A 12,048-nucleotide genomic window follows, 5' to 3' on the forward strand; every position below is an offset into this window, starting at 1 on the left:
CAGAAACTGAAAGAATGAAGAAAATACACCTTAAAAATAAAAGCAGGGATTAGTAAAATAGAAAGAAGTAAAGTAAGAAGTTAAAAAAGCCAGAAGTTGATTCTTTGAGGGGAAAAAAAAGAAAACTACTAGCAAGACTGATCAAGAGAAAATATAGACATAAATATTAATAAAAGTTTCATATGACATTTAAAGTATAAAAATATCATTAAAATTTTATAACTTACAAGAAATGAGTCTTGAAGGAAAAAAAACATGAATAGTCCTATAATAAAGAAACTGAAGCAGTAGTTTAAAAATTCCCACAGGGAAAACAAAAGCCCAGATAATTTTATAGGTGAATTCTACCAAATTTTTAAGATATATTATCCCAATTTTATATAAAATCTTTCAGACCACAGAAAAAGAAGAAATACTTTCCTCTCTTATCCTGTGAAGCCAGTATAAGATACCTGACACCAAACCAGGCTAACAGAGTAGTAGGAAAATAAAAGTTCTACATACGCTCTTTCACTCATGAATATGTAAGCAAAATTCCAAAACAAGACATCAGAAAATCCAATAGTATAAGAAAAACAACGTTCTTCAATCATGTTGAGTATATCCTGGGTATCTAAAGATGATTTTATACTAGAAAATTCATAAATTAACTCATCACTTTAACAGATCTGAACAGATTCAGAAAATGCATTTTGGGTGCCTCAACGTAAGATTAATATGCAAAAGTCTGTTGCATTTATACACACTAAAAGAAAACAATGAGAAAACACAGTTTCAGAGAAGACACCAGTTATCATATCAGCAAATATAAAGGACCTTATAATAAATTTTCTCTGTAGAGGTCTTGCATATAACACTTTGCTGAGATATCAAGGAAGAGCTAAATGAATGGAGAAAGATACCATGTTCATGGGTAGAATGAGTATTATAAAAATCTCATGATCTAAAGAGTCAGTAAATCAAATAAAATCCCAATAGTGATTTTCATGGAACTTGATATTATGATTTTTTACATTTATATTGAAGAATAAAGGGCCAGGATATTTCTAAAGAAGAACAGAAAAAAAGAGGACTTATTTTGAAGCTACAGTGAAACAGAGCAGTGAGCCCAGAAACAGCCCCTGGATATGCATGTATCTTTGGTATATAACAAAGGTAGCATATCAGATCACATGGACAAATGGCACCATCACTAAAAGGATCTAGGGAAAATGGTTATCCACACAGAAAAAGACTACATGAATCTCTCTCTTACATTATCACAAAAATCAACTCCAAATAAAGGTCTTACAATAAGTACTAGATTTGACTAGCTCTTAGACAGTGAGTTAAACTCTAAGTAGAAAACACAGTATCTTTTAGAACTTAAGCAAATATATCTTAAATAATGGAAAAAAAACTGATGCAGTTCAATTAAAATACTTTTGTTCATTAAAAGAAATTTTGCTTATTAAAAGACAATTTAGAGAAAGCAAAAAGACAATATATAAATTTAGAGAGGGTAATCATGATATTTACACCTGACAAAGGATTAGTATATTAAGAATACATAAAAAGATGTAAATAAAAAAAAAAAGATGTAAATCATGTACTCCCTACACCATACACAAAAATAAACTCAAAATGGCTTAAAGACTTAAACATAAGACAAGACACTATAAACCTCTTAGAAGAAAACACAGGCAAAAACATTATCTGACATAAATCTCAGCAATGCTTTCCTAGGGCAGTCTACCCAAGCAATAGAAATAAAAGCAAAAATAAACAAATGGGACCTAATTAAGCTTATAAGCTTTTGCACAGCAAAGGAAACCATAAGCAAAAGAAAAAGACAACCTTCAGAATGGGAGAAAATACTTGCAAAAGATGAGACTGGCAAGGACATAATCTCCAGAATATATAAACAGCTTATACAACTTAATAAGAAAAAAACAAACAACCCAATCCAAAAATGGGCAGAAGTAAACAAGCATTTCTCCAGTGAAGACATACAAATGGCCAATAGGCACATGAAGAAATGCTGAATATCACTAATTATCAGAGAAATGCAAATCAAAAGTATGAGGTATCACCTCACACCAGTCAGAATGGCCATCATTCAAAAGTTCACGAACAATAAATGCTGGAGAGGGTGTGGAGAAAATGGAACCCTCCTACACTGTGGGAATGTAGTTTAATGCAGCCATTATGAAAAACAGTATGGAGATTCCTTAAAAAACTAAAAATAGACTTACCATATGATCCAGCAATCCCACTCCTGGGCATATATCCAGGACCTTAATTTGAACCTTAATTCAAAAAGACACATGCACCCCAATGTTCATAGAAGCACTATTTACAACAACCAAGACATAGAAACAACCTACATATCCATCAACATGACTGGATAAAGAAGCTGTGATATATTTATACAATGGAATACTACTCAGCCACAAAAAATAATAAAATAATGCCATTTGCAGCAACATGGATGGACCTGGAGAGTGTCATTCTAGGTGAAGTAAGCCAGAAAGAGAAAAATATAATATGATATCACTTGTATGTGGAATTTAGAAAGGAAGAAAGGAAGAAATGAACTTATTTACAAAACAGAAACAGACTCACAGACATAGAAAACAAACTTAGGGTTACCAGGTTGGAAAGGGGAGGGAAGGGATAAATTGGGAGTTTGAGATTTGCAGATACTAATATATATAAAATAGATAAACAACAATTTTATACTATATAGCACACGGAACTATATTCAATATCTTGCAGTAACTTATGGTGAAAAAGAATATGAAAACGAATATATGTATGTTCCTATGTGACTGAAGTATTATGCTGTACACCAGAAACTGACACAACATTGTAAACTGACTATACTTCAATAAAAATATACTTAAGAAATACATAAGAAGTATTCTACCCCAACTAAAAATAATAATTAAAAAAGAATAAAGACTTCTAATGAATAAAGCAAAACAATCCAGTGGGAAATGTGCAAGAGTCATGAACAAGAATTTCACAGAAGAAGAAACGCATATGGCCAGTCATCAGATGGAAATGATCAGCATCATCAGTACTCGGGGAAATACAAATCAAAACCACAATGAGATCCAGTTTTACCTTCATTTGATTCAAAAAAATGAAGTCTGGTACTGTCAAGTTTGACAAAGACGTAGATCCACAGTATCTCTTATACATCACTGGAAAGCAGTGTGGCCTCTGCTCCTAAAGAACAGCACATACTCTGTGGCGAGGTGTGGGCTCATGAGAAGTTCCTAAAAATGCACAACAGGAAACGTGTCAGATTGCCCCAAAGCAAAAACTTGGAAACAACCCAAATTTATTGGATGAATAATTGCAGTATATTCAATCAAGACAATATTTACTGTAGTTGAAAACAAATGAACCACAGCAAGATGAAATATAGGTCAATTTTAGCAATATAATATTGTTTTAAAAAGCAACTCCTACAAAGTTACATAGATCAGGATTTTCTTTTTAATACAGTTAAAAACATAAAATATATGTATATTAATACACACACACTTAAGACTACTTAAAGATGCGACAAAACTATATTAAACGGAAAGCAAAGGACTGATGAACCTGAGTAGGGGATGGATGATGGTTAGATGTAGGTTTTGTCAGGATTCTATCTTTTGTTCAGGTGCCAAGGTTGCATTAATATAAGCAGGCCATGCCAAGACCAATGTACCAAGTAGTATGACTAATCCAAAACTGTGCACCTGAGGTCCAAAAAAGCGACAATATGAAAAGAAAAAAAATAAGCTAGTAGATTTAAATCCAACATATCAGGAATTACATTAAGTGTTCCCATTATAAGCTTTCAAAGTTTTTTAAATCCAACTATATGTGGTTTACAAGAAACACATCTAAATAAGGAAATAGATTGGAATAAAAGGATGGAAGAAGAAATGTATACATAGAAAAATTAACCAAGCAAAAGCTGCCTGCAGTTGTAATGATATCACAACACAGACTTTAAAACAAAAAGACCAAAGAGGGACACAATGATAAAGGTTCAGTTCACCAGGAAGATGTTTTCAGTTTGAATATACCCTGTATCTAATTACTCAAAATATATACAGCAAAGTTGATGGAAATATAAGGAAAAATGGACTAGTTTACAACCAAAGTGGGAGATTTTAGTATACCTCTTTTGAGGGGGGGGAGTAATTAGGTTTACTTACTTATTTTTTTAGAGGAGGTACTGGGGATTGAACCTAGGACCTCATGCATGATGAGCATGCACTCTACCACTTGAGCTATATACCTTCCCCATTAATATACTTCTTTTAATAATGGAGAGCAGAGGGAAAAAAAAAGTCAGGACAAGTTTGAACAACAGAACCTTCAGGACACTCAACAACTGTAGAATACGCAGGCTCTTTGATTACATGTGGAACATTTTCAGAAACTGACCATGTACTGGGCCATAAAGCAAGTTTCAAAGAACTGAAATTACACCAAGTATACTGTGCCTTCAAGGCAATTATGCTGGAAATAAAGATGAGAAAAATCTTCATGTATTTTTAAACTTAAGAAATATACCTCTAATTAATCCATAGGACAAAGAAGGTATAATGAAAATTGGAAAATATAACTGCATGATAATGAAAATAATACACATCAAAAACAGTGGGATTCAGTAGTTGGAGGGAAATCTGTAGCCTTGAAATGCACATATTAGAAAAGAAACACAGAGAAATATGGAGCTAAGCATCCACCCCAAGAAGTTAGAAAAGGAGCAGCAAAAGAAAGTCCAACAAAGTAAAAGGAAGACTATACAAGCAAAATCAATAGTGCAGAAAAATCTAAAATAGGATCAGCAAAGCTCCATCTTCAGCCAATGAAGGAAACGGACAAACCTCTGCTATGAGTGAGTAGAGAAGGCGCGTAAGACCAACATCACAGACGCGAAAAGGACGCTGCTGTCACACATTAAAGCAACAATAATGACATTATGAGACACTTCTGGCTGATAAATATGAAAAATTGGACGAAAGTGGCAAATTCCCAGAAGAGTATGACAAAACAGACAGGAGTAACAAAACAGATGCAGGTCGGTGGAGCGAGACTGTGAGGCGCGGGGAGGAAGGGGCGACGTGGGCGCCCCAGCCGGTCTGCAGGGGTGGAGGGACACACGGGATGGGGAGGGACGGAGGGCGGCTGGACCTCACGCAGCGGGGCCACCGCAGGGAGAACGCAGAGAACATGTACTACTTCTCGGAGCTGGCCCTGACCCTCAACGAACACGAGGAGGGCGTGGCGCCCACTGACAGCCGCCTGCGGCCGGACCAGCGGCTGATGGAGAAGGGCCACTGGGACGAGGCCAACACGGAGAAGCAGCGGCTGGAGGAGAAGCAGCGCCTAAACCGGCGCCGGCGGCTGGAGGCCTGCGCGCGGGGCTGTGGCGCGGAGGAAGGTGAGGAGGGGATGGGGGGACCCCAGGAGCGAGGAGTGGGGCCAGTGAGAGGGGGGACAAGGGTCTCCTAGGGACTGGGAAGGGGTGCCCTGCCTGGGGGCAAGGAGGGGTGCCAGCGGGAGAAGGGACAGGGAGTGGATTTCTGGGGCGCTGGGAGGAGGCAGGCCCTCCGCCCACCAGCCCACTGTTCCTCCAGCAGAGAAGGAGGCCGAAGTGTACATGCCGCTGTGGTTCGAGAAGAGGCTGGACCCGCTGACCGGGGAGACGGCCTGCATGTACAAGGGCGGCTACTGGGAGGCTAAGGAGAAGCAGGACTGGCACATGTGCCCCAACATCTTCTGAGCGCCCCCTCCTGCAAATACAGGCGCCTGCACAGCCTAGTCCACCTTTTATTTAAAGCACTCAATTTAGTACTCACCCGCCCTCCCACTCCACCTTTTTCTTCTCCTTTTTTTTAAATAACACATTTTTGGGGCTCCTGCCTTGGAAGGAGGAAATGCTGACCCGGGTTCTCTCCAGCCCCCAGGTGCCCCGGGTCTCCCACACCCCTTCACTATAGACTCGGGCCCCATCCGAACCGCTGCTCCAGTTACCACAATTCCAGTTTCCACAACTCAGGCAGGCTGGCCCCCGCCCTGGTCACCAGCCCCACCCAGGGAGGAACTGGTCCCTCCCAGGGAGCTGCTTTTGACTTTTTTAGAAAAAATGATCTCCATTTCTTTCCAGCGAAGATGTTTAGTAAATATTTTTAGTACAGCACTTAGTGGAAAACTTTCTAAGTGTGCTTTCTTGCCACAAAAGTGTCCTGGCAAGAGCCCCTTCTTTTTAAGACATCAGGAAGCCAGACAGACACCTCTGAGTTGGGAGCATTTTGTAGCTCAAATAGCAAAGCCCTTTGTATCTGAGCTGCCCACCCTCCAGGAGCCCAGGACCCCCCAGAAAAGGGAACCAAGGGGCTGCCCTGGCCCAGGAGAGCACAAGTCAGTTGTCTCTGGGGCTCAGCCCCAGCAGCCATGTGGATTTGAGGGCAACAGCCCCTGCCTAGCCTTGGCCGTGCTGGGGCTGCTCCCCAGCCCCAAAAAGGCCAGAGGCCCAGCCTGCAGGTGCTCCTGCCCCAGAACCATGCCCCAAATCAGCAATAAGAACCAACCCTCAGCTCAGCCTGGGCTGGTGTCCTGGGCACCAGAGACTCAGCATCCCGCCTCTGGGGTGCCCCATCTCAGTACCCCCTGAACTCTTTATTTGCCTGATTTATATCTATGATATATAAATATATATAAAATAGCTATTTTGCTTAAATTTGTATGGTATATAGAAGTGCAAAAATGATGAAGACAGGGCACTCCTGTCTGAGTTTGGCCCCATCAGCTGTGTCCTGCCCTCTCCTTGGACCCCCTTCCAATGGCTTCTGCCACCTGTGGGGGGGGACTGGGCCACTGTCCCAGCCCCTCAGGACCCCCACTCCAACCTTTCCCACTTTTGTTTGGTCCTGAAAAATCCATCACAGGGTTTTACTTTCTACTCCAGAACTGGCTTTGTTTTTATAAAAAAACAAAAGTGAAAACACCAACGTGTGAAATGCCTTAGGGTGCCCACTGGAGAGAGGGCAGGTGGGCGGGCGGCAGAGCTGTTCAATGTTCCTCTTCTCAGCACTGTTTGTGAGTGAGCACCTTCTGACCAGTAATAAAAAACCTTGGATTTGGAGTTTTCCACGGCCCTGTCCCTGAGCCTGTCTGTAACTGGGTGGAGCAGGGCTGACACAGGGGAGCAGGTGACAGCCCACAGGTGGCATGGGGGAGGAGTGTGGGGCTTTATTCTGCTCAGTGCCAGAAGCCAGCAGTGGGAGGTTGGTCTGGATGGGGAGGGGTGGGGGTGGAAAATATGGTGGGACAGGGTCTGGGCCAGGAAGGCTGCCGAAGGCTGAGTCAGGACCTAGCAGAGGGTCACAGTTTGGCCTGGGGCCAAGCCAAGGCCCTCACCACCCTCCACAGGGAACACTGGCCCTGGTGAGTTCTAGGGTTGCCCAACAACTATGACCTGGGCCACTTCTGTTGCCCCAGGTTGCCAAGCAACTTGGGTCAGTAGCTCCTAGGACCCAGCCAAGGGTGGCTGGTCTGGCCCAGCAGGTCCTCCTCCCAGTGCCAGCACTTCCAGGAGAGAGGATGGAGTGGGGCAGGCACCACAGGGGAATCAGAGCCAGGCTCTAACCATCTATCCTGACACCCCAGTGCTGTGGGATCCAAGGTTGGCTCCGCAAAACTCCTTCCTTTCCAGGTGCTTGCTTTCCCATCTGTGGGGAGGCAGGCAGACACCGGTGAGTCCTGGCAGAGGTGCTGGGGGGCAGCTCTCACTGGAGAGAAAGGCGGGAGGGGTCACCCCCAGGATGGCCCTGACCCATGAGGCAGTGGAGAGGGGATCTGCCAGGGGAGGGAATGGAAAATAAGAACAGAACTTTCATATATCCAAATATGACAACAGCAAATAGAATTCAGCCATATACAAAAAGCTGATACCTCACACTGGTAAACCCATGCCCAAGTTGGGTTTACACAGAAATGCCAGAATGGGTCAAAGTTGGGAAGCTTTTAGTTGTAAATCATTCATTTTACCAAACAGTTCAAGAGGGGTTTCTTTTTCTGGCAATGGTAGACTAGGTGCCTGTATTATCATCCTTCGTGGAAAACTAGACATGCTGGATAAAAATTTTAAAATACCTTAAATGCATCCATGAGCTGGAATGAATATAAGGAATACCTAGGCCAAAAATTAAGTGGATGTGGAAACCTGGGGAGATACAAGTCCCCAAGTCTGCTTCTCATAGCCATTTACTGAGCCCACTGAGCCTAACTAAGTTTTCATAGCCTCAAATGGCCTGCCTGATGTAGGGCATCAGTACATGTCCTCCCTAAAGCTGGGCCCCCAAGGGCTATACCTTCAATATAATGGTGAATCAATAATCGAATACAAGGAAAATTGCTTGTCTTAAAGGCTAGTCCTAAGCAGAGCAGAAAAAAAAAAAAAAAACTAAGAATTTGTAATCAGAAGCAGACCCTCATTTGATTTCACAGCCCAAATACATACTATCAGGGTGGTCCAATAAAAGCTCTAGTAGAGAATATAGCTTGGCCCCAAATTGGCAATGTCTGTCTCTAGTCACATGAGAGAAACAAACAGATCCTCTCTGGAGGCTCTCCCCTTCACTCCAGGCCTTACAGAACCCCAGATGTGAAGCTGCCAGGAAAACCAGCAGCTCACAGTATAGTATCTCCAGAGATACAAGGAAACACGACAAATTGGCCCATGAACAATGGCCAACAGAAATTACAGCAGAATCTTGCATAACATAAAACCCCTTGATACAGAGAAATTGGCAGACACAGTGTAAAATAAGTACATTTTAATATATATCTAGAAACAGAAGAGTGGCTTGCAAATGAGTAAAAAGCATTCAAAAAATACTAAAGAACTTGCAGAAATTGAAAAAAAAATCACTAAAAATAATAAATATCAGATTATACAACGAGGAGAGTATTAGAGGCATGGAAGTGAGATCTGTGTTAAGCATCCAGAAAGCAACACAGACACACAGAGGTGAAAAATATAAAAGAGAAGAGACAAGGATGCAGTGAAAAGATGCCAAGTGTGTCTAGTCAAAATGGAGCACAAGCAATCTTTGAAGAGTTAATGACTAAAAAATTAGCTTTTTGACAAGAAATACCAGTATACAGACTCAATCCCAACAAATCCTAGTAAAGGTAAATAAAAAGATATCTACAGCTAAATACAATATAGTGAAAATGCAAGACCTTTAAAAACCACAAAATCTTACAAGGAACCAAATTTGCCTTGAGAGAGCATTGATTAGATTGGGAATTCACTGTCTTCTGGCCTCCAGAGAAAGTCAGAAGACAATAAAATATCTCCAAAGTAGAGGAGAAAATGTTAGTATTCCCAACAAAAATATCGTTCAGGAATGAAAGAAAAATGAAGACTAACAAAAATTTATTGAAACAATATTAAGTGATTTGTGGAGTTAGACTTTGATGAGTTAAGGATTATGTAAAATGTATGGAGGAATGAGAATACTAAACTTCCAGAACAGAGGAAAAACACTGTATGCGGGGAGAAATTTTCAGTCAATCTAAAAGAAAGCAGGAAAGGAAAAAGGAGTGCAGATAAAGTGGAATAAAATTTACAAAGTAGGAATATGGAAATAAGTCAGTAACCAATGCATCAATAATTACACAAAATTTAAGTAAGTTAAATGCTTTGAGTAAGAATGGAAAATATTTTAAAAAATCCAGTTATATGCTATTTATAAGAAAACACCTAAAACATAACTATACAGACAAGACAGATTATGAGGCAAAAAATATTACTAGATGTCAACTTCAAGAGATTAAAAAAAACACTTTATAATGATGAAAAGTAAAATTTATGAAGTTCTAAAACTCATATGCATCTAATAACATCTCAAAATAAAGTAAAATGGACACAATCACAAGGAGAAATAGATAAATACACAATCGTAATGGAAGATTTTAACATCTCTCTCCCAGTAATGAGAGCTCAAACACTATCAGCAAGGGTTCAAACAACACAAACTTGGTGTAATAGGAGGAGAGGGTATAGCTTAGTGGTAGAGTGCACACTTAGCATGCATGAGGTCCTGGGTTCAACCCCCAGTACCTCCATTTAAGATAAATAAACCTAATCACCTACCCCCCCAAAAAAAGAATCAAAAGTAAACTTGTTGTAATAGGTACATACAGGGAATTATACCTAAGAGCAAAATACATATTTTTGAAATTCACAGAAAATTTATGAATATTAGCCACATACTTAGGCCAGTCATAAAGCCTCAGCAAATTTCAAAGGACTGGTATATATAGGCCACATTCTCAGATGACAACAAAGATAGTTAAAAATCAGTAACAAAAAGAAAATTAGAAAAAATAACCATGTTTGAACATTAAGAAATACACTTTTAAAAAAACTCATGGATCAAAAAAGAAAACAAAAACCAGAAAATACAATTAAAACTTAAAATATTATATATCTAAACTTACAGGATACAAATAAAGCTGTACTTAGAGGGAAATTTATAGTCTTGAAAGCTCATGTTGTAAAAGAAAAAGGCCAAAAAATAATAAGCTAAACATCCAATTTGAGTAGGGAAACGAATATTAGGATAAACTCAAAGAAAGGAAAGTAAGGAAATAATGATTAGAAATTAGTGAACGAGAAAACAAACATAATAGAAAGGACCAAGGTAGCTGAGGTTGATTCTTAGAAAAAAATAAAACTGACAAACTTTACTGATAAGGAAAACAGAAGGAAGGAGGAAATGCATGAACCCAAAAAACAATACTTGGAATGAAAAGAGGACATAGATACAGATGCTACAGGTATTTTAGGGATATTATAACAACTGTGTGACAATACCTTTGAAAACTGAGATAAACTCTAGAAAAATATAACTTAAAACTGACTCAAAAATTAGAAGAGCCTGAATAATAGTATAACCATTTTTTTTTAAATTCAGTCAGTTAAAAAACCTCCCCTCACATATATACACCAAACTCCAGACACAGCTGACCAAGGAATAACCAATCTTACAGAAACTGTCCCTGTTTTTTGAGGCTAGTATAATCTAGTTACCAAAACCCAACAAGGACAGTGTAAGAGAGGAAAATCACAAACTAGTGTCACTCACATGCTGGTACAATTCAAAACAAAATATTAACAAATCTAGCAATACAGAAAAATCATTCCAGAAGTGCACGGTTGGTTTACCTTAAGAAAAACTAACCAATGCAATTAACCACAGTAACAAATTAAAGGAGAACACTGAATGGTCATCTCAATGGATGCAGAAAATACTTGAGATGAAATTCAACATGCATCTGTGATATTTAAAAGAAAAAAATGCTTAAATATAGGAATAGAAAGAAATTTAATCTGATGAATGATACCTACGAAAAAAAAAAAAAAGCTTTCTCTGTGAGACAGGGAACAAAAAAGGATACCCACTTTCACACTCTGCATTCAACACTCTATTGGCAATCCTAGCCAATGCAATAAGGCAAGAAAAATACATGAGGTATGAGAACTGACAAAATTATCACTGCTCACAAACAATATATCAAAGAAAATCCAAAAGAATCAGGAGATAAATTAGAATAGTCAATATATAAAAATCAATTACATTTTTACAAGCTAGCAACAAAATGTCAGAAAATTAACTTTTAAAAAATACCATTTACGATAGCATCAAATATCATCAGATACCTAGGATACATGTAGCAAAGGACACACAAGACCTCTAAAGATAAAATTGCCATGAAAGACACTAAAGAAAGATCTAAATTAATGGAGAGTTATACCATTTTCATGATTTGGAAGACTTACAACGATACCAATTTTTCTCAAACTGATAACATACAGTCAATTCGAATGAAACCCCGTATAGGTTTTCCCATGGAGCTTGATAAAATGATTCTAAAATTCATATGAAATGCAAAGGATCAAGAATATTCAAGATGCTCTTGAAGCAGAAAAAGTGGTAGGATCAGCTCTACTAGGTAGCAAAACTTACTATAAAACTATAATTA

At 39.2% G+C, this 12,048-nt stretch overlaps 1 protein-coding gene across 4 annotated transcripts in view; it reads left to right on the forward strand.

Moving 5' to 3' along the window:
- The window catches only part of OSBP2 (oxysterol binding protein 2), a 115,524-nt gene extending 108,378 nt beyond the window's left edge, over positions 1–7,146 (forward strand). For 3 of the 4 annotated variants that reach the window (XM_074356126.1, XM_010951340.3, XM_010951338.3), the window contains 2 exons: positions 5,208–5,434; positions 5,631–7,146. In XM_074356126.1, the coding sequence (XP_074212227.1) occupies positions 5,208–5,434; positions 5,631–5,776 (373 nt within the window). In that variant the 3' untranslated portion in view covers positions 5,777–7,146. The remainder of the gene's footprint in view (positions 1–5,207; positions 5,435–5,630) is intronic. The other variant, XM_010951339.3, reaches the window with a different exon arrangement.
- Positions 7,147–12,048: the final 4,902 nt, after the last annotated feature.

The sequence above is a fragment of the Camelus bactrianus genome, chromosome 32 (assembly GCF_048773025.1).
Source record: "Camelus bactrianus isolate YW-2024 breed Bactrian camel chromosome 32, ASM4877302v1, whole genome shotgun sequence".
Classification (NCBI taxonomy): Eukaryota; Metazoa; Chordata; class Mammalia; order Artiodactyla; family Camelidae; genus Camelus; species Camelus bactrianus.